We start from the raw sequence: 23,276 nt of genomic DNA, 5'->3' as shown, positions 1-23,276 counted from the left end.
AAAAAAAGACGAAGAAACGAAAAAACAAGAATAAAAAATAGTGACAACAATCGGCAGAAACAGTAAAAACGAAACGAAATAAAGCAGCAAATTTCAGACTTCGACCCAGACAACTGGCCGATTCCGATTGGAATGAACTGATGACTATATATGAGGCTTTCAGTCGGTGTGTGTGAGTAAACTTGATTATGAACTCTAATGATTCGCTCGGTTTGTAGGGTAGACGTGGGGGAGCTATAGATTGGGTATGCCCAACAAGTAATTGGATTATTTGAATAACATTTTTTACATGCAATCAATATTATAATCCTCTTATTTCACGCTTATTATGTTGCTTGTTATCTTGTCAAGCATTGAATGACATTTTTTGAAATTTGTATAGTTTAGTGGGGATATTTAAAACTTATTTTTTTCAAATAAGACTTAAGCATATTAAAAAAAGGAGACCTAAGTAAAACAATACTTTTTGTATGTTCATAAGTTTTTAATGAACACTATTTCAGAACATTTTTAATGAAGCTTGACAATTTTATAGTTCTGTGGGGATATTTAAAATTTATTAAGTAAGACTTAAATATATTGAAAAGAATTTTTATACATTTTTAGGAGCATTTCTTTTTCAAAAATTAAAAGATTTATCAATGAATTTTTTTTTCATATTATATCTGTCACTTAAATGGAATTCCCGACAAGAGAAGAAGAGAGTGGAAGCTATAAACATAACCCTATGAATACTTCACAAATATTTGGGGGTCAGTCAATGACCAGGTGTCAATGTCGCCGCGACACGTGATTATCTGGCTGGACATCTCGCTGGCGATTTTCTTATCAAAGGAACTAGGGTCCCTCAATCAGTCGCCACCCGCCTGCAGCGGGGGCTATCCCATCCGTAACCCTCCCCTTCCCTCTCCTCGGGCTGCTCCATTGCAGCACTAATAATGACCTTGGGGAATGTTGTCGTTCGTCGCTCGTCCGTTCTCTAATCTCATGCTCGGTTGCTGTGTTGTGTTGGTGCTATGGTGGTGTGGCTTGTTGTGTGGTGTTGCCGCCATGGTAGTGCACTCAGAAAAATTCCAATAAATTTAAAACATTTTGATTTGTAGCTTTAACAAGAGTATCTTCAAATATGCATTCAATTGGGTTTCTTTAAAGAAAGGATTTTATTTCATTTTCAAAATCAGAAAATATAAAAAATTCTCTGAGAATTTAGTCGGTAAACAATTTTCTAAAAAAAATAGTTTTAAATGCCTTTTTTAGGTACCTATTAATTTAAAAGTCCTTGAAGCTGAATTGAAATAAGCACAAAATATACTATTTTACGTTTTTTTTGACAGACCACTGTCAATTTTTAAAAACATTTTCTCTTAAATTCTAAATTCAGAGAACTTCTAATTTTTAAAACTTTTTATTGGTAATCCTAAGATCTTAGGAATACCCCAGAACAACAACTTTTCTAGAACTCCCCAGGTTTTATTTTTTCGAGTGTGTGGTGTTGCTGACTTCGTGGTGGTGGTCATGTGGGTGGCGCGGGAAGTGTTGTTGACGTCGACGCCCGGTCGGACAGGTGCTCAAGTCCATGGGTATCTCTATATTGTGCGTCTGTGTTGGGTCTTTTTCTATAGGGGAAAAAAATAAAACTGAAGAGAATTCAGCTGATAAGACCGACTGCCTGGCTCTACCTTTTCTCACTCCGTCCAGAAGCCAAAGAAGCGACGCAGAAGCAGGCAGAAGAACCAGACCAGACGCTTGATAAGCGGCCATGGGGCGTATGAGCGATATATGTACACATATTGCGCGACAGAGACGGCAATATGGCAAAAACAAAAGACCTTGATTTGGCCCTATATATGTGTGTGCCCATGTCGTCAGCTGTTTAATTAGCTTTCGATTAATTTACTGGTCAATCGAGTTGCTCTCATGAAGTTTTAATTAAAATTTTGTTTTATGCAAATATTTCGCATTCTTCGAAAGGGTGGCGGGTGTAACTTAAAAACATAATAACCATTTTAATGGCCAGTCGTAAAGATGTTTGGAATGTGCCGGCCAAGTGAGTCAAATTTTCCGTGACAGCATACGAGGCGTATGCGTAACATTCCTATGCTAGGCGGGCGAGAATGGGAAAAACCGAGGTGGGAGGCCAGGTGGATTTGTAAAGGTGAACCAAAGACGACAAAGCAATGAGAACTCTTCTACTTTTATGTGCGCGAGTGTGGAAATTTCTTACAGTCATCAAAGAAATAATAGAAGCAATTCATTTTCTTTAAAGATGTTATTTTTAAAGATGTACATAAAGACAAAATCAAGAGACTCTTTTATCAACATTTAATTATTTAATGCTTACTTAGTTTAAAATGAAAACAATACAACTTTTTATTTAATGTGATTTAGTTTAGGGAAACCTACAACATCTATTATAGACTGAATTTTTGGTAATACCTACAATTTCTAACAATTTTTGTAAAGTTAACTTCATGTAGCTTCTAGTATTTTAACCACATTTGTATGTAAAAAGCAGAGAGAAAAAACTGAGACTGAGCCACATGTGTGTCGCTGTGTGTTGCTGCGAGTGTGTGTGTGTGTGTGGTGTGCGACTGTGTGTGTGGCATAGCCAAGAGGCAATAGCAATAGCAATAGCATAGCAATGGCAAAGGAAAAGCAAAAGGCAAGAGCAAGAGCAAAAGCAAAAGAGCTGATGAAGAGCTGGCTTACGCATGGGTTCATTGAACGGAAGTGATTTGCCTACTGCTGTGCGAAAGAGAAGGGGTGAGACACCTAGAGAGAGAGAGAGGGGACGATCCTACACGCGACTTTGACTTGGTTTTGTTCTGGTTCCTCTATCAAAACTCCATGGCCCGGGCCTTTGTTTTCATCGCCATAACCGTAGCCTAAGCCATAGCCAAAGTCAAACCGAAGCCAAAACCTTGTGGCTCCGATAGAGCTGAAAAGATAAAGCTCTTCTGGGAAATTCTTTGCTTTTTCTCTCAACCTAAAACCGACTTTGAAAGATTTAATCGAAGCTAATCCCGGCACTTTGGTTTTCAGGCGAGAAAATTACCTTTTTTCTGGTGTCATTTCTAATTAAACTCGAGATTTTCTGCTGTAATTCACTTATAATTTTTAGGCAATATTATTAAGGGTGAGGAACAGAAACATGAAAACGCAATAAAGATTGAGTAGTGTAAACGTGGAACGATTTAATAGTTATATTTCTTCAGCTATACATATTATTTTTAAAAAATTATTTTAATTAACCTAAATGTTTCACTATAAACGATATTATAACATCAAAGCTTGGGCAATAGAACAATAATCCCCTTTATTAAATCCCAATTTATTTAAGTATTAAATCATTTATTTTCCAAGTTTTCCAATTAATTTTTGTTAAAAAGAAATATGAGACTTAGCCCCAAACTACAAATGAAATGAAGACATACCTATTATATATACCCCTTTTGTGAGATTCCTGACCCCCAAATAATAATTTATATTTTCCCGCCTCTCGACTAATTTATTACAAGATGGTTTATGACAGCCACAAAAAATATTAAAGGGTTTTAAAAGCATTCAAAATTGCTTTAAAACAAATGTTTTATATATGCTTTATTATTTTTTTCGCACATCTATTTGTAGAAAGGGGAATCGTTGGCGAGGGGCGTGATATCTGTCGTCTGGTGAGAAGTAGTAAAAAATACCAGAGCTGATTTCAAAATTTATTGCATTTCTGTGGACAGTGGACAGTTTTTGACTGGATTTTTGTTGCTCTTTTAACGATTTTTTATTGTTTTTCTTGTTTTGGTTTGTGTGTGAGTGTCGACAGGAAGTCGCCGGAATGCGATTTATAGAGAGCAGATTTTAGATAGAACATGAATAGCATATAATTAGATAGCGCCTACAGTGCGACTACCGAATATTGGGCACACTTATTGCGGCTCCAAAGTTCAATTACGTTGTATTTTTATGGCTAATCGGCTTAAAAAAGGTTTTTTTCCAATATATGTATGCTTAGTAAGCTTGCTCACCTTTTTCGACTTTTTTCTTGCTTTAATTTGGATTTGTTTTGTTACGAATTGGTTTTAACTATATATCTTTTAGATTAGAATTTATTTAGGAATTGCGCTATTTTAAGGGCATAAATTTCCTAATCACTTTTTTGTGACACTTTTTAGGCGAAATTATCTATGCAACACTTATTTTATTTATTACTTTGCAGCTCTCCAGTTGTACATTTGATTTTAACTTAATTTGCTTTTCTTTATCTCTGGTTAATTTTTTTGAAATTTGTTTAGTGTTATTATTGCTGCTTTGATTCTTGTTATTATTTATTTTTTGTTTACAATGATTTTTTTGCGGCTATTAGGAATGCTTTTGAGTACAGGAACGCTGGCTATGTGTGTGTGTTGTATCTGTGGTTTTGTGTATTTATTTATATTTTGCTTCACTTTTGTTTTGTTGCTTCTTGTTGGTGCTTAACGCTTGTTTGTTGTTGTTTTGTTTGGGGTTTTCTACTGATTTTTAGGTGTTTTTAGGCTAATGTTGTATTTTCTGAAACGCACGCAAAGTTAAAAACTTTGCTTTTTATTTCCCGAATAAATTTGATTTAGGAATTGCGCTATTTTAAATTTGTTTTAACTCGGCTTTTAGACACATTGTTGTGCACATTTTTGGGCGAATTTATATTATTTATTTTATATTTTTGTAGCACGACGTCCGGTCCGCAACCGTTCAGTACTGACGACGTCTTGAAATTGTACTGCGAGCCATCAGATACTCGAACTCGTACTCACAAATACAACGTCAGATAATCGTACTCACAGATACGTTTTCGTAACATTAATGTTAAAATACAACAGCGGCGACGTTGCTGTTTTCGCCGCTGTAGTCACACTGTAAACAATATCTGGAACGCATTGGCAATGGAACGGGAACAAGCTTTCGAGTGCCTGCCATCTCTTTCTTTCTCGTTTTTCGTTTTATTTTAATAATTATCGTTGGCGCAAAACAATTGTTTTCCCGCATATACACACTAGTATTGAAAGTATGCCAACACAACAACAAATGCGACAGCCATGACGTAACTCCGCCTTGTTGATGCTATACCTTCGATTTATTTGTTTAGTTTCGAATCAATCATTTGATTTTAAATTGACTAAGGCACAAACACAAGCACACACACACAAACATTATCTGGTTGTTGTTGCTGTCGATCGCTGGTTTAATTGTTGTATTTTTTGCGGAGAACGAACAACGTCCGCAGCGTCAGAGAGTTTCAGGCCGTCTTAAATCGAAATGAGAGAAGAGAAAAGGCAGAAATATTAACCGCCCCACCTCACCCAACCATCATCTTTTTAACAGCGAAAAAAGTGCTGTTAAAGCGCAAGCAAGAGGCGAACGGAACGATGGCAAAGAAACGGGCTTTGGGGGTGGGAGATACCAACAGAGAGGGAGAGAGAGAGAGAGAGCCGCGCACAGCTGTTAATGTTACTGCTAACACAGGGGGTGGTGGAGAAAGGGGGAGGAAATGCAGCAGAGGAGAGACACGAAATGAGAGAGAGAGAGAAAGCGCAAAGTTAACTTGCAAATTGCGAATTTATTACAAAAATTACCTCACCAGCTTTACCATTTTCCAGATTAATTTATTTTGATTTTTCATTGATATTTTTAATTAGGAATACTTTAGATAGGTTTTCTCTCCGTTACTTACACATTTTATTTCACAGTTTTGATATTTTTAAATTAATTTCACTAATTGCGGTACTATTTGTAGAGTGGCAAATTTGAACTCTTTTAAAAAATACCTAATATCTTATTTTGGATGGCTTTTTAAACTTTTTTAATTAATAGAGAAAATATTTTAAAGTATATTATAAAATATATTCTATTCCTTGTTTTTAACTTACTCGCTATAATTTTTTTGTTTGTTCTTTCAACATTTTTATTTGTCATTTAAATCGTGGCTAATTTTTTTATATGATTAATTTTGTACGTATGTACCTACTTTTAACTTGTTCATTTTAACCGTGTATTATATTTCAATATGGTTAGATTTTACCTTTTAATATGTACCTAATTTTCAAATTTAAATTTAATCTTGTATTAAGTTGTATTATTTTTATATTTTGTTGTGGTATTAAATTTCGGGATTAGAGACTCTAAGAGATATTTACTTTTTCTTTTACTTCGCAAATTGTCTACATTTTTTATCTTACTCCACTTGCCACACTTTTATTTGCTCATAAATATTTATTTCACTTTTTTGTTGTTAAGCTGAATTTCGGTTAGCTCATTGTCACTCGATTTTTTTGCGGTTTTTCTGTTTGCCGACTTGAGCCGCCGTGCAAAGTCCAAGAAATTAAAGTGGCAGACGGGCGGTCGGGGTGGTGGTGCCGAGGGGGAGGGATAGGGTCAGGGGGAGGGGTGCCGACAACCGCACGTTAATTAAATTTATTTATGCAGCTTTATTTCGCTTTTATTTTATTTTTTGTTTGCCTTTATTTTTAATGATATGATTCACATGTGACATTCTTTTGATGATACGCGATTCGACATTTTTTTAGTGTCCCAATTACTGGGTGATTGCAGAGTATATTGAATTCTTAATTTTGATTAACCATTTTTATTTTAAAAATTTTTTAAATTTATTTTTGTTCCACGAAGTTTTATTATTATCAAACTAGCTTTTGTAATTAAGATCATCTTCAATATATGTATAAACGTTATTATTATTATTTTTTAAACATATTTTTCAAATTAGTTTTGGGTTTTTTATATAACCCTTATGTGATTTGGTTTCTTTTTTTTTATAATTTTTAAGCCTCAAAAAGAATTTAAAAGGACACTTTTTTAAAACAAAAAGGTATACAAATTTAATAATTTAAAAAGTTTTATAAGGTTAATAACGTTAAAATAAAATTAAACAAAACCAATTATTTGTTTTAAAGATTGTTTTTCCTCTCATTTTAATTCATATAAGGTACCACATATTCTCCAGATCTGCTGGTCGTTTACCATTTTTGTTTGACAGAAATTGTTGTTTTGTTTTAAAATAGAAACTTCAAATGTATTAGCATGTCTGCGGATTTGTTATTTTGTTGCTGGCTAGCCGGTTGTTGTTCAACAATCGAATGTGCTGTGTCCCCGGGGTCCACTAAGAGGGTAGAGGGGGCCTCCCCTCCTGCTCCGCCCCTGTAAGTACAGCACCCCCCGCTGCGCACTTTTCAGCCGACAGCCGACAACCGACGACGGCAACAATTGAGACAACTTATCATGAAGTGCTAATTAACATTGTCTGGCCGGGGTCTCTCACGTATGCCAATGTCTGGCGACCTACCTGCGGTTACTAGCAGAACACCGGCCCAGCACCACCGCCCCTGTGCACCACCGCCCCTGTGCACCACCGCCCCTGTGCACCACCTCTAACCCACCCAGCCGTTGTTCGAAAAAAAACCACAATTCACCCAAAACTGGCACTTGGTCGCTTCTCTCGTCTGTGTTTGCTTTTTTTGGCATACAAAGAAATATATTTTTTTTATTTTTTTTTCCAACCATGAATATTCCCAAAAGTTGGGGGAAAATATTTTATGTACAAAAAAAAGTATAATTGTGTACACATACGACGAGACGGAACATTTTTGTTTATGTTGATAATCTAATATGTGCTGACGTATCTCGTACTATTTTTTTTGTCGCTCTTTTTATGTGGGGAGAAGACGAATTCTGGGTCTGCAGGTTGTGTGCGGTGGCAATTTGTTTTCTGTTGACTTTTTGGCGGCTGCTTTGAGCCACCTGGCCGGGCGATCGATTGATCGATCGGTCGAGCAGTTGGATCGATTGGATCGATATCGATGCGATCAAGTGATCGTGCCAAGGCTGTGAGCTGTCTGTCTGCATTTATAAATAAATTGTGGCAATTAAATAAATGAAATAGATGCATATGCATGCATTTTTAATTGTCAGCCAGTGCTGAGACGGTACACGTGTCGTATACGTAATAAGTACTTGAGTCACCCCTTACACCATTACCACGTCCCCCGGGCGATCAATTAAACTTTGTCACGCGAATCGCAATGAATGGTTCGTGTTTTCATTAACTTTGTGACACAGAATGTTGTGCAACTCCAAGTGTTAAAAAAAAGCTTAAAAATTAATATTAGCTCATTGACATAACATGTTCTAGATATTGCGTTTAAGTTATTTGGTCAAGACATAATATTTTTTGTTAGTACATGAAAAGTTTTTTTACTCATAATATACATCAATTTTACTCATTTTTGTATACACTTTGGAATGATGGGTTACACTTACATTTCTTAAAACTCTAATTATGTTGATTGGTGGTGTTCTTTTCATTTCATTTTTTTAATGTTTTGTTTTTAAAGGGTTACAAATTCTCTGTAATTAAATTGCATGATAAAGAAGCATTTTATATTAGTTATGTTTAATGTTTTTTTTTAATTTTTCTCAATAATTTTCTTCGTCATACCAAATAATTGTATTTTGTGCTAGATATATTTAAATTATAAATTTATCTTTTAATGGCTGTTCGTTGTTGTACGTTCTAAAACCTTCTGTTGTCATATCATTGCAAAACTTTCACTTTAACACTTTATATGTGCCCTGCCTGCGATCACTGCAGCCAATCACTGCTTATCAATTTAGTCAACTTCTGGGAAACTAAGAGATGCACCCTGGTTTCCTGGGCCTTTATATGGGGTATCGCCCACATGTGTGCATTAATCGGGATGCTAGAGTGTTAGTCATTAACTTGCTATTGTTGTGGCTGATGAAAAAAGACTACTTTTGAGTCATTGTTGCCGTTGGCGCAGCGACAACCGACCGATTCCTCAGCCTTTTCTGCTCTTTTGCTGCTCTTTGGCTTGCTGTGATAAGCAGACTGTGGCGAGACAACAAAAGACATCGCAGACAAGTTTGCACTTACTTACATGCACCGATGTACCGAAGTACCAATGTACCGATGTTGTACCGATGTGATGCGATGCGATGTGATGTGATGCGATGGTGCTGCTTTTGATATTTTTAGACACCGCCAGTCAGCCTGCCGCGGCGAAAAATATATATATTTATAAAAATAAAAAAAAGTAAATATAAAAAATAAAGGCGGAGGCAAAGGCAAATGGCGTTGGCACATCTCACACACAAATCGCATCGCCTCACAGGCTGGCCAGACAATGAGTCTAGTCGGGCATCGGTTCAGATTCAAATTCAGATACAGATACAGATGCTGATTGCAAAACACACGACTGTTCACCCAGTTTATTCAAAATGTGCCAAAATTGATGATGCATCGATGACTTAACACACGGAAAAAAAATTCGGGTACAAAGACAGGTAATCAGAATCGAACTTTACAAGCGGATCTCAAAAAAGATCTTCTACATTTTAACTTTAGTGGTTTAAGAAAAAAACAAAGAATACCAATTTATTTATATTTTCAGGCGATCTAAAAATTAGCTATATTGACAAGGCTCAACGCTAAATTTCGGTTACAATAAAAATTAGTTATGTATTCAAATATTTTATAAGAAAAGAATATTATTTAAATTTTTAATAACGTATGTCGGAAAAAAATAAGACATTTTAGAAATGATTCGCTCGGTGCACAAACTTCGATTTATCATCGGATGCAACAGGTACAAACGCGTTGCCAATGGCACCCCAAAGATTCCTTCGCGCTAATGAATTTCCTACCGCCTTTCTCCGCTCTTAAAGGCAGCCAGCTCATTAAGCCCTCCATTGACTGGCTAAAGATGGAACAATGGCCAATACAAAGACCCCGGTCTCGAATCATAACTCATTGAACTTTTGCCGGCAGCAGCCGTTGAAACATAAAAAGTGTCAATCAGTGACTCTGCTGTGGCAACGATGGCGACGCCTCCAAAGTCCCATTACAATGCCATTTTTATGGACACCGCTGGCGGGGATGTGTGCATCAGCTGGGGAGGAGTGAGCAGCTTCAGCTGACGGACAAGTAGAAGGAGGAGGAGCAGCAGCAGCCACAGCAGACGTCAGGGTCGTAAATGTAGTAATAATAGTCGCCGAGGGCCAAACGCAACGTTTGCTAGTTGCGGTCGGGATTTTCTAAGGGGTGAGATGGTGCATCATAAACTGAGCGTAAAATTGCCATCTGAAACTAGGACTTAGATTGCAGATGTAATGATGTTAAGCTTAAAAGTGGTATAGTTTTAATAAATTTGCAATGGTATGGTAAATATCTTTCTCATACATATTCTCAAAAACAAAAACCAAATGCTGCTAAGGAATTTAGTAAAATAATTGCTTTTTTTCGATTTAAATAAATTGATATTCCAATTTAAGCTTAGACTTTAATTGGTTTCTGTGCTATCCTGAATATATTACTCAATTGCGTATACGCCTAGTTGTATGGTTTTATGTTTTTAACTCTGGTTTCATCTTTTATGTTACATTTTTCTTCAGATTTATATTGGTAAAATTGATGATGATGATTTTCGAAAAGTTTTCATTGTTCCCCAACTTAAGGTAACTTTTCTCAGTGTGGTAGTGGTTCACTCGGGCCATTGGCTGGTGTTGAATAGCAAGACATAAATGTCTAACATATGCTGAGGATGGCTTTTAGAGTTGGCCGGCGAGGCGACAGGTCTATTACCAAAAGCCTGCTTATGACGGGTTATTGCACGCCTTTTCTGCCAAAACCACAACTCGCAGCAACTCTTGACGAATACGGATATCCTTCGCTGAGGACATGATTGATGAGAGAAAGTAATATTAATCTTTGGCAGAAAAATAACTAATGCTTTACAAGCCATATGACATTAATATTTATAAACTCCAAACATAATTTCGTATTTGCTTTATGTATAGTTTCTACCATTCACCGCGTAATTTCTTTTTAAATTCGCTTTTAATCAGGTTTTTCATTACCACTGGTTTATAGTAATGGTTTTTTAATATTTGGGAAAAATTCAATATTCAAATAGTATTACACTGTGAAAAAGCTAAGATAACAAATTAAGGTGTTTCTTAATTAGCGTGTTGAAATTAAATAACTTTTAAAGTATAAATACTTTTTGAAGTATAAATACTTAATCAGTTAATCATTAATCATTTAATTTAGCTTAGAGCGGAATATTTTTTAAATCTTACTTTCGGCTATAATAGATTCTCAATAAATTGAAAGCTAACGTTTGTGTCGAACTGGGGCTTCCTATAGAACTTCCAAGCCATTGCCAATAAATAGTCGCCGGAGGGCCAAGGAAGTCCCTTAAATGGTTCAGTGCTCAGATACATGTTCTTCACGATGAGATCACCCTTAAAAATGTAAAAAATCTATAGGATAGTATTATTGGATTCGCCGAAAACTTACAGATAGCGGGCAAGTGTGATTTGCATTTGTAAAGTTTTTGAAGAAGTTATATATCATAATACCCATGGCGTCATAGGGTTTTCTCAAAAATCGGCAACAGTCGATCTCGACATTTATAAGCCATGGTTTATAGCCACTCTCCCTCTTGAAGATCCGATAAGTCACTCGGATGTCGTTGGTTGGGTAAAACAGGGTAGCATTAAAGTTGAACACTACTTTGTATCGACTTATCGCCTTCAAGCGGCACACATTTACCCGCAACCACGATCTGTTATGACTTGTACATGCAACATCGGTCATTTTGAAAGTGATAGAGTCCTGTGAATTATACATTAATCACTGTCCCTTATTTTGGAAATTAAAAAAAAAAAAACTCACACTTATACTTAAAGTCAATAAAAATGTTAGAGAAGCAACCACTATTATACAGTTCCGCATGGTTATAAAACATTAAATACACGGAATAACATGTGACATAACATTTTATAGTATTTATGGTACCAAAATGTAATTTAAAATTAATTGGAATTGTCGTTTTATACGATTTTGAGTTTCATGATTAATAAATATTTAACTTTGATATATTCAACGAGCATTTTTAATTCAAATATAATTGTCCTATTGACAAACAAGTTAATGATTGTCTCGTTAAAGATAGACCTGCGAACCTAATTTTTTTATAAAAATAAACTTAAAAACTTACGCGGCTTGGGGTTACTGAAAGGTTATATTTGAGACTTTTTTAAGACAGTTCTTTTTTACTTTTAGGGAATTATTTACTAAAATAAAACTTTTAAAGTAGAAAAATACTGAGTTCAGCTGCTGGTATGGAGACTTTAATATTTTTCAAAATTATTCCGGTCTTTTAAGATTTCATAACCTATTAATTCCCAAAATTAATAAAAACGATTAATTTATACGCTTTTGTTTGTTTTTATTTTGCTTAAACATATCTAAATAATGCATTGCATAGACAAAAATGGTTCTCAGTGGGCCATTAAAAGGGACTTTCAATGAATTGGTAACTAACGTTGGTTACGAACTGAACTTGCCGATAGAATAGCCAACTCATTTGCAACATATATTCGCCGGTTGGATACGGAAGTGTTTTAATCTGTGACGTTAGATACATTCCCCTTATAAGAATATCTCCCTTTAAGAAGAAAATCCAAAAGGATTAAAAGGTTTTCTAGTTTCAGTTTTAGTACTTACAGTAAGGGGGCAAGTGTGATTGAGGTTTGAAACGTCCTTATAAATATTCCATATCAATATACTCAACGCATCATACGGCTTCCTTAGAAATCGACAGCAGTCTATCCTTTTCTTGTACAGCCATGGCTTATATCCACTCTCCCTTTTAAAGAATTCATAGTCTAAATAAATGTGGCTAGCAGGATGATGAAACGTTGCATTGAAATTGAAAATAGTTTTATTTCGACTGATCGCCTTCAAGCGGCACTCATTAATCGTAACCCACGATTTGTTGAAGCTTTCGCATTTCACATTTGTGAGTTTGTAGGTGACAGAATCCTGTTTATTAATTCATTTTTGATTGGCCCACAACTTTGAATATTGATTGGACTTACACATAATCTCCAGGTGAAAAATATTGCTAGGATGCCGAATACTTTTAGTGTGTTCCGCATGGCTTTCACAAGTTTAATGATTTTTATAAAATTAATTTCTAATATTAAAAAATATGCAAGTTGGACTTTTTAAGTACAAATTATATTCAATTGTTTTGGTCCCAAAAATTTATCTTTTAATTTGTTCTTAATGGCTTTAGTTTTTCAACAAACTAGCGGCTTTTTTTAAATTAAAAACATATGTATTCGGATATAGGTATTTAAACAGATTAATCAAATGGAAAAACGCTTAACAATTATTTTGTAGCAATGTGGTAATGACCACAGTCCACAGCAAATACACAGTGATTTCTAGTTATAAAATATTTTAAGTAAATAATAACTTTTAAAATATTTATCAAAAATACATGAAATCAGAAACACACTTCCAATCTTTATAGTATTTTTCTGAAATGTTATTTACTTTTAATTCTTCTATAGTTAATTTTTTCATAAGTCTTTTATATGTGTGCTGCCTATGTATTGCCACAAGTCGAAATGTTAGTACCAAAAAAAAAGCGCTAAATGGTCACAAATTAATAACCCAAAAGCAAGATGGGAAGAGTAAAAGTGCCTGCATTTCTACAATAAAATCCAGATGGTCCCAGTCAACGGGCACAATAAGGTGCTGAAAGTCAAAGGAGTTGTGTGGCAAATGCTCATTATACAAATTGCACAAGGAGACGAAAGATCCTGACACAAAAACAGCGAGAATGAGGACGCTAAGAAGTCAGCCAAAGGCCTTTGGACAACCAACAACCCAACAGCCCAACAACCCAACACACCTTGAAAAGCCACAGAGACATTGATGCAATGACTGACAGACTTGGCAATCGCAATCCTTCGAAAGTCGCACTGAATTCAAATTCAAATGAACCCGCTGTTGGTGCCGGGCAAAAGAATCTATTAAGATATTATCAGGAGGGGTGAATCAGTGCACATCCATGCGATTGTTGCCAGACAATTTGGGTCGGGATGAAGCTGCCGTGGACGAGGAGGCAGCCAAAGCCCACAATTGCGGCCATTAGTGCGGATCGAGGGGCACGAACAGCAGCAGTCTGCCTCTGCCTCTGCCTCTGGATCTGAATCTCAGTCTCCGTCTGAGCAGTAGGATGAGAATGTGGATGATGCTGATGCTGATGCTGAGTAGGGTAGTCGATGTTAAAGCAACCCTTTTCCTTGTCTCGCCCGGCGTGTGTGTTTTTTATTTTTTTTGCATTCGTTTTGTAGACATTTTTCGTATGACAACGACAAATATTTGCCGGATAATATGAATAACAAAGCAGAAGGCAGTGAAGGCGAGAGAAGAGGCCACATCAGAGGGCGCAAAAAGGGGGCGTTGCGGGTGGCCCGGTGGTTGGGGTTTGGATTGGGTGGTTCGGTGCTCCGGTGGGTGGTTGCGGGCCGAACACGGGGTGGTTAGCCAGCCAACCTACTTAAGCCGCAGTTAGAGACCCAGACTGCCGGTTTACAGTCTTCAGTTTAGATTTTGCACGGTTAAAAAAGATTGCAAGTTCGAAAACAATGAAATATAAAAGTTGTAAAATTTAAAATACTAAATATTTTTCTTGGGTTCTATTCTATAATAAAATCTTTTTAAAGAGTGATATATTTTTAAATCTTAAAATGGTAAATTAAAAATCTAAATATTTCTAAAGATAAACGCAATCATATTTTTGCTTTAATACAAATCAAGAAGGTTTACGTGGTTATTATTTATTGTTTTTTTAATGACTTTAATTATAGAGTAGATATTTCTGTAAGCTGACATTGATCTGGACTTTCCTTCATGTCTTTTTTCACAGTGTATTCCAGGCCGGGGCCAGACGACTACAACTTAAACTAAAAGGCTGCACCACGTTGTTGCCGGTGTCTGAGACGCAGACATCTTCAAAATGAAGCGGAGATGAAGCTGAAGCTGGAGCCGGAGTTGCAGGATAGCTCCGGTGGCCCCAGTCGACGGCTGGCTGGACTGACTGACACAAAAGTGCTTTTGTTGCAAAGTTTAATGAAGAAGAACACGATGAGGACGAAGGAGCGGAGGAACAGATTTGCCGGGACAAATGAGACATGCAAAGCTCGGGTGAAAGTAATACATAGAAAGGGAATAATTAATGCTGTTGAACCGAATGGAACACTTTTTAAAAAACCATATGACTTGCTGAACTGGACTCATTAAGCACAAACAACTTTTTAGACAGAAAGTAAGTGGCGTGGGAAGTTGGATAGTTTTAAAAGATTGAATTTGATTTGGAGAAAACGTGATTGATGTATACAAAAAAATAAACTTGATTTCAAGATAGTACTCAATCGTTTTGAAAAGATTACAAAGAAGAAAATATAATTTATTCTTGAAATTGGCTTCAGTTAGAATAAAAATATACTAAAATTATTTAAAACAATTTAAAATAGCAAAACAAAGCATCACTTTGGTTTTGATATTTGCCAATTTAAAATTTTTTCGTTTAAAAGCATGATTGTTCATTTTGTTTAAATTACAATAAAATTTAGCTTTTATTTTTCCATTCACTTTTTTTGTGTCATTCCCTTGATATGTATAGTATATTTTTTTTATTGAAGGCCCATAAAATCGCTTAGTTAGTAGCGAATTGCTGTGACACTAAGCTGACTGATGCAACGCCACAATTCCGCAAAAGGCAATGGCCTCTTGTCAATAAGCCCATAACCCCGATCTTTTCTGGACACAAAAATTGCCCACTGTCTGGACAGAGAAAAACAAATTAAAAGGGCAAAAAAAAAGTAAAAACAAAAAATCCAAAAAAAAAAGCGAAAGAACCCAAGTGCATTGCAGCGACTACAAAAAAATTGCATGCTGAGCTTTGCTGTTGCTTCGGTTGGTGTTGCTGCTGTTGTTGTTGCTGCGGCTGTTGTAGTTGCTGTTGTTGCTGCTGTAATAGTTGCTGTTGTTGTTGCTGCTGTTGCTCCTGATGTTGCTGCCGTAGTTGCTGCTGCTGCTGCTTTTACCTCTCCTGCGATGCACTTCAGACAACGTCGACGACGACGACGACGCTTTGTTGCAGCCCAATACAATCGACACACAGACAGGGGCGGTGTGAGGGGGGTTGAAAAAAAATGCAAGGGGGTCGTGAGAAGGGGAGGGGCGAGGAGAGGAGAGGGGGGCTGCTGACGACAACAGACGGGATCGCGAAGGGTTTTTTTTTTTTGTTGTATGTGGGGTGCAGTGGGACAGAGGAGATTCTGCGGGGGTAGAACTGCAGACCGTGGCAGACAAAACAATATGTTTGTTTGGATTATATCCTACATATACACACACAGGCACAGTACACACACACTTATGCACAACCCACACGCACACACGCACACACACAGACGCTTCTTTGTATGCGCAAACAATTGGAGCAGGCGGAAGTTGCATGGCGGCGGCTACGACGACGACGACGGCGACGCTCCTCGGTTGTCCGGACAACCAGTAAGAGTGAGCGGTACGGCCACGAGACAGGGGCCAGAGTGGGACAGAGAATACCCAGGAGAAGGGAGAGGACGAGTCACGACCGAACACCCCATGGTGCACCTTGAAAATGCCTTCTTTTTTATACATTTTCTCTCGCAGCTTCACTTGGTCCTACGCCTTGATTAACTGTCAGTGACTGAAAAGTGATTTAATCAAGGCAATGTCCAATCAAACACACAAGAAAACCATAATGGGCGAAAAAAAAACAAGTTAGTGAGATGGATTTTAAGTTCTGCAAGAAACCCGGTAGATAGCACCCCATAAGATACATACCAAATCTTGAATACAAAGATTATAATAAAAATCTTTCTAAATTCATTTAACAAATAAGGATTTCAAAGTCTTATATTTTTTTTTGGAACAATGACTTTTAGCCCCTTAATAAAGGGAAATTAATATATGTATGTATATTTGATTCTGAAGTTCAAAACTTAGCTATTATATTTTTTTTAAATATATTTTGTAACAAAACATTTTTCATCCTCAAAACGTAATATTTTTTTGATTGCTTCATAAGATAGCTTTTTATTATTTTATTTGTCATTATATGTTTATTTTACGTTTAGATAGTTCCTCATAAAATCGTAATTGTTAGGGTAGAGGAAAACTAAAGGCCGCAGCAACATGTGTTACATATGGGCCAGGGAATGGCACCTCAATTTGGATTGAGATTAAGGCTTGGACTCTTACCCACAGCAGATCAGACATGGACACGAACTTGGGGCAGATCGCAGCCTCAACTGAACTCAGCCCCCAGTCCCCCGACCAGAGACCATGGACATGAACTACTCCCCAGCAGCCAGACCACATCAATCAACTGTGCTGCCCGCCATTTGCTGCTCCCTCAAGAGAGCATCCTTCAAGATGCAGCTTTTAGTCGAAATCCACTTGCATCTCCGCTGATGTTGCGGATGCAACCTTCGTTGCTGCTGTTGCTGTGCCTGATGTTGCTGTTGGTGTTGCTGTTGCTACAGTCTCAACGTCGCCCATATTTGACATGGCCATAATTACAGTCAGTCGCCGTCTTGGTCTTGCAGCTGGACATGGACATGGGATTGGGATTGGGAACTGGAGACTGGAATTGGGACTTGCAGCTTGCTTTGAGCGCGCTTTTTCAACGTATTTGTTGTCGTTCCATCCTCTCAGCGAATGTAAAAAAAATTAAGCACAGTGCAATGAAATTTACGATTTCCTAGGGTCTTTCCTTAAAACAAGTTATTAAGTTAATTACATTTTTGTAATTTCTTTATAAAGTATTTAAAACTAAAAAAATTTTAAGTTCTCGTCGACTAACTAATATATTCGCTGTTTAGAATACTGTTATACTTTTTGAAAATGTAACATTTATATAATAATTTTTCGTTGTGAAATCTAAAAGGTTTTTTTGTGTTGAAATAGTATTGAAAATAAAGAGTGTGTTATCAGTTCTTTATTAATTCATATTTTTTTACTTTTATATATCTTCTCCAGTCTTTAATTTTAATTTATAAATATTCTTGTGTTATAGATGCCATCCCACTGTGCGAACAAACATCGGGGCCCATCTGCAAGCAGCCTATCAATTTTTGACGAGACAATCTCAGAGTCCAAAGGGGGCAGTGCAAAAAATGCAGTCGGAGCAATTGGCTGGCGGACCAGGGGTCGCTTGAGAGGTGAGCTCACTATGGCCAGCGGTATGGGCGAGGGGAGGGAAGCGGATTGAAGGGGTGTGGCAGAGCAGACGTCTGCGGTCTGTGCATAAAATTACGATAAGTGCAGGCGAGGCCACAGTCCAGAGGGCAGAGACTCACCTCACTTACCTATCCCCGCCACCAATCTCCTGTCCACCATCCTCCTCCAACTCCCAGATGAACTGTTGACTGTTGGGCTTCTTATTTTTCTGCCCTCAACTCTCCGGAGTAACGTCATTGTCAACGGCTCCTCGCTGGGTATGTGTGTCCTTTTTTCCTTGCCTTACATAAGCCTATTTGCTTATTATCCTATTAAATGCCAAGCCGAAAAAAGTCACGAAAAACTTACACAGAGAGAAAGACGGCAAATCGAAGAAACACTGTTTAATACAACAAACTTTTAGGTCTCAAATAATAAATATGCTAAGAGGTGTTTAAGTTAAGTGTTTTAAGCAGCAGGTTTTAAACTGTTAATTTCTAACATTTGTGTTTAACAACATTTTGGGAAGATTTTTGAAAACCATTTTTTTTGAAATCAGTATTTTATTTTTTAGTTTTTTAACATAACGTCTAAGCAAAAAGTTTATAGTATTTGAATCCCATTTAGTTTTTGAAAACGAAAATTTGCTTCTTATGTAGGAACTCAAGAAGAATGTTTTCTTTAAAATATTGTCGAATTATTTATAAGTTTTGATGACATTAATTTGCAGTGTAATAAGGAAAAGAAGCGAAAGAAGACGATAAAATAACCTGAGAAAAAGTCGAACAAAGCTTAAGAAAAGGACACTTGTACGTACCTTCTGTGCAAAGGATACACAAGTGTCTCATTAAAAGAAATAAAGGACAAGCCAAGCGCCGACGAAGTCCTTAAAGTCAACTCAAATCCCTACCAGGAGCGACAAGGACAGCCAGATTTCGACAGCGAGAGCGAGAGCGAGAGAGAGGGATGGCAGACTGCAAGGGAAGGGCGATTGAAAGACAGTCGCAACGTGAGCGACTTCAAGGACAACTACAGGCAGCAACAAGAACAAGTGCCAAAAAAATCAACGAAACTGCGCTATTAAGGCAATTTTTTCGGTTGGAATCCCACAAACCCCCGAAATTCTCCTTTCCATGAAAACCTTAGCCTGCACAGGAAAACATATTTAAGGCTTTTCATGAACTTTATGAAACTTTTTTATTTATTTGAGAAAATACTATCTTGTTCTTTTCCAAATCGTCGATTGAAAAGTATCGTTTAATAACACACAAAAAACGTATATCTTTATAATAAACTTGAACTTAAGCTCGTACGACTTTTGACATAAAATATGGATCTAATAATGTCAGATCCAATGGGAATATATTTTTCCGGTGTGCCCACGATTACAGCTTCTCCGCCAGCCGGAGGAGACTGACGCAGAGGGGCGAATCCGTGGGAAGAGGGAAGAATCGGTAGACTGCAGACTGGAGACAGGAGACAGGCGACAGGCGACGGGTCGCAAAGTGGCTCAATGTCAGACACAGACGCGGGTACAGACAGCGAGACACAGACACCAGACGCCTCAAAGTGATTCAAATGCTTCGGCTCTCTTTACGCTCCCATCGATGCAACATAAAGCACACAAAATGCATGGACATTTTGGAAGGGTTCATTGATAGAGTCGACTCTGGAAATACCTTTTAAGCACTAATATTCGTGGAATTCTATATATATCTCCCAACCTTATAATTCGAAAGATACTTTGCTATTATTATTTTTTTATATCTCAAAGATAATTTTCATTATCTAGTTAGATTATAGTCACATTTTTAAGTCACTAGACCACCTTGCAAAACTGTTATCTTGTCGGTGAGTAAACTAACTATAATTCAAAACGTTGGAGAAGAAGAGCATTGTACTTTGACCAATTCTTTTTATAGCTTCAAATAAAGTTATCTCAATTTTCTCAGGCTTAACAGCTTAAACAAAAATGTTTAAATGTCTGGCATACATATTATAACAAGGTAGATAAAGCTGAGAAAGTATAATTCGAACTGCTGTTAAGGTGCTAAGCTCAGGAAAAAACTTTTTAAAAATTCCACTTGTCTCAAATTTTACATAGAACAGAAATAAAATACTATATCTTTAAACATAGTTAGGTTTCAATAGCTCATATAATTACTTTCTAATAAAAAGTTCTTATAAACATAAATTCCTTTTTTGAAGATTACATTTAAAAAGTATATGTTGAATGTTTTTGTAAAAATCGGCTAAATTTCGATAATTTTTAAGATTAAGTGGTTTTAGTGATTGAAGACTTCTGATCTTTATATTAATGGAACCAAGACTGCCCTTAAATTTCTTAATTACAGGGTATCCTAAAAGCTCTCGTCTGAGGACCAAAAAGGGATAGTCGCAGTCTGGCCTCTTGCCTTCTCTCTCACTTTGTTCCCGTGTTGGTTGTGTGGTATGTGTGTGTGTGTGTGTGCAGCAGACGCATGAAACAAAATACCGAAATTCTATGCGTGACCTTGAAAAGTATTCCTCATCTGCAGACCGACAGCAACAACAACAACGTCAGCAAACCATAAAGTCTGCTGCTTCTGTCGGTGGTTGTTTGTGTTTGCTTGCGTTTATGTTTGTGTTTGTGTTGTGTTTCGCTGTCGTCATCAGCCGATATTTACGTTTGCTTGTTGTTGCCGTCTGCATTTTCCTTGTTGTCTGCTGAACACAATTTTTTGTTGCTGTTGTCGTTGATGCTGCTGCTCTTGAGTTTTTTTTTTTTGTGGAAAGGGTTTTTTCGAATACTTTTAAGCCAAAGGGTTTCAATACCATTTTTAAATCAAAATATTTTAATAATAAATAAAAATGTAAGTTAAATATATTCATTTTTCTTATCTAAAAAATGTGAAATAAAAAAGTACTTTAAAAACCTTTATATCTTAAGAATGGTCAGATACTGCATAAATTTCAATTCCAAACTTTAAAATATTTCTAGTTTTTAAGAAATTATTGTTTTTCTATTTTTATGCACACAAAAATACAAATTGTTTATGAAAAATTAATATATAATGGCAAAAAAAACTAATATTTCAAATTTATTTTATTTAGGTGAATTATTTAAAACGTAGTAATATAATTGTTTGGTTTATGTTTTTCTATTATTTTTTTTTCACAAAGGTTAGGGAATTCTAAAGTCATTTCCTTCGTCTGCCCGAAATAATTTTTCCATTTTTTTCGATTGTACTTTTTGTTGTCGTATGTTTGAAGTTGGTTTTTGTGCACAAAACATTTTTCTTTTTTTGTCGAACGCGCCACAAAATTGCAAAGGCGACTCCAACTCGGTTTTTCGGTCTCTTTCTCGGTCCCCTTCCCCTCTTTACGTCTGGCTTGCATTTTGACGTCAGACGCCTATTTTTGTTGCAGTGCAGAGGGGAGGGTTGAAGAGACTCGGCCAGACAAGAAAAAAGCGAAAAAAAAACGTGGAGGAATACATTGAAAGTCAAAGGGCTAAGGGCAGAAGGGGATTTCCAGTTTGGATCGTGTAATTGCATTCAACAGCAATCAATTGATAAACGTTCGAGAGACATTCCATTATGCTTAATAAATTTCCCAGAGAAGGTAGTTGTTATTCTAATTGGCCAGCGATTAAGAGTTATGAATTAAATGCCACGAAATAACCAGTTTTTTTTCTTTTACACTCAGTCCTTGGAGAACGCCGCGCATGCCCAGTAGCCGATGATGAAGTTGATAATGATGCGGCTGCTTCTGTTGCCATTTTGGGGCAACTTGTTTATAATTAGCATCTTGCTGTTGATAAGGTTCGGGATCTGAGTGTGTGTGTGTGCCCAAGATTTATAGTGCCCGGCAACAGGATATTGAAAGACGCTCCCCCAAAGAATCGCAGACAAAACATCCTGCAATCTAGACGACAAAAAAAAACAGAGTTTTCAAGCGCTCCACATGTTGCACGTTGCCACGTTACAAATGCACATAAATTTCAATGTAATCACATTCACATGTCCAAGACTTCTTGGCTTCCGTTCGCCAGCTTTTTCTTTCTGTCTCTCCTTTTTTTGCTCCTTTACCCGGTTTCCCCTTCGTATTTTTTTGTTAAAGGGTTCAGGCCACTTTTTATTCGAGTTTAAACGCAGCAAATGCAGCATCTCAATTGTTTTCCATTTGCAAGAAAAAATATAATTTTTAAGCTTATTTATTGCAATACCTATTACTTTTTTTTTCTATTCCTACCTTATCCATTTTTTAGTAGTAGTATGCTTTGGTTTTTTAATAATTCTCGTTTCCTAAAAGTATTTTAAACAAAATAAATAATAAGCATACATTGATAGTCAAGAAACATTTTAATAATACGGTTTTAAGCCGTATACTTTTTTTTGTTTTTGTATATACTTTGTTCTTCCAGGTAACTTTAGCTACCTAATAAATCGCAAACTTTCCCTCCACTTTGAGTTATGCAATTGCATTTCGTAAATACCCAAGCCAACTGACCACCGACCGACCAAAACAAAAAAACAAAAAGGCAGCACAAAAAAATTAGGGAAACTTTTCAATGCCAAAACCCAGACAGACAGCAGACGGAAGTGGGTGGGGTTTTCGGATGGGTTGATGGCGTTAGCTTGGTCCAGCCTTTGAGGGGGTTGCTAACTGTCTGGGCCCAAGGTGGAATTCACTTTGGTATTTTTTCTCGCCTGTTGTACCTTTTTTTTTTTTTACTATTTATTTCGAAAATTTGATTTGGAAAATGTGTCTGGTTGGCTGGCATTTGTTGTTTGCGGGCAGGTTGAAGGTCGTCGGGCGTCAGCGAATTAATCACGATATTAACTACCCTAACTGCGAACAGGGGTTGGTACAGCGTACAGCACTCATGTGGATGAGTTATGACTCACGGCGGCACTTGAATTGAATTTCAATTGTGAACCTGTTGCCCGCTAGATAAATACGGTGGCCATATGTTTAATGGCCAGCTAATTAGGGGAGATATCGCTGACGGCCGTGTGGTTGGGGGAGGAAACTCTCCGCCTGTCTCCGATTCTGGAGCACAATCAGAGCTGCTGATTATACACAATAATGCCGAGCAGCAACAAGCACAAAAGGAAAGTAAAACACACCAGACAGGGCCTCAAAAGCCAGACAGAGTTCCCAGTCC

The 23,276-nt window shown here is 36.8% G+C and overlaps 2 protein-coding genes and 1 long non-coding RNA gene across 3 annotated transcripts; all 3 read right to left on the bottom strand.

The window, feature by feature from the left end:
* Positions 1-1,389: 1,389 nt before the first annotated feature.
* On the bottom strand, positions 1,390-4,013 carry LOC121467126. Its single transcript, XR_005977262.1, has 2 exons — positions 1,680-4,013; positions 1,390-1,616 (listed from the first exon to the last, which is right to left on the bottom strand). It is a non-coding gene; the product is annotated as an uncharacterized LOC121467126 (long non-coding RNA).
* A 7,132-nt stretch (positions 4,014-11,145) lies between these two features.
* Positions 11,146-11,692, bottom strand: LOC108145640. Its single transcript, XM_017271176.1, has 2 exons — positions 11,360-11,692; positions 11,146-11,304 (listed from the first exon to the last, which is right to left on the bottom strand). Exons 1-2 carry the CDS (start codon positions 11,690-11,692, stop codon positions 11,146-11,148), a joined length of 492 nt encoding a protein of 163 aa, XP_017126665.1.
* A 664-nt stretch (positions 11,693-12,356) lies between these two features.
* LOC108145639 lies at positions 12,357-13,005 on the bottom strand. Its single transcript, XM_017271175.1, has 3 exons — positions 12,946-13,005; positions 12,572-12,889; positions 12,357-12,512 (listed from the first exon to the last, which is right to left on the bottom strand). The coding sequence occupies exons 1-3, from the start codon at positions 13,003-13,005 to the stop codon at positions 12,357-12,359; spliced, it is 534 nt and encodes a 177-aa protein (XP_017126664.1).
* Between the last annotated feature and the right edge of the window lie 10,271 nt (positions 13,006-23,276).

This window comes from Drosophila elegans, unplaced genomic scaffold (assembly GCF_018152505.1).
Source record: "Drosophila elegans isolate 14027-0461.03 unplaced genomic scaffold, ASM1815250v1 contig_208, whole genome shotgun sequence".
NCBI classification, from domain to species: Eukaryota; Metazoa; Arthropoda; class Insecta; order Diptera; family Drosophilidae; genus Drosophila; species Drosophila elegans.
The sequence above is the reverse complement of the archived record's forward strand: the minus strand, read 5'-3'. Positions and strand labels throughout refer to the sequence as shown.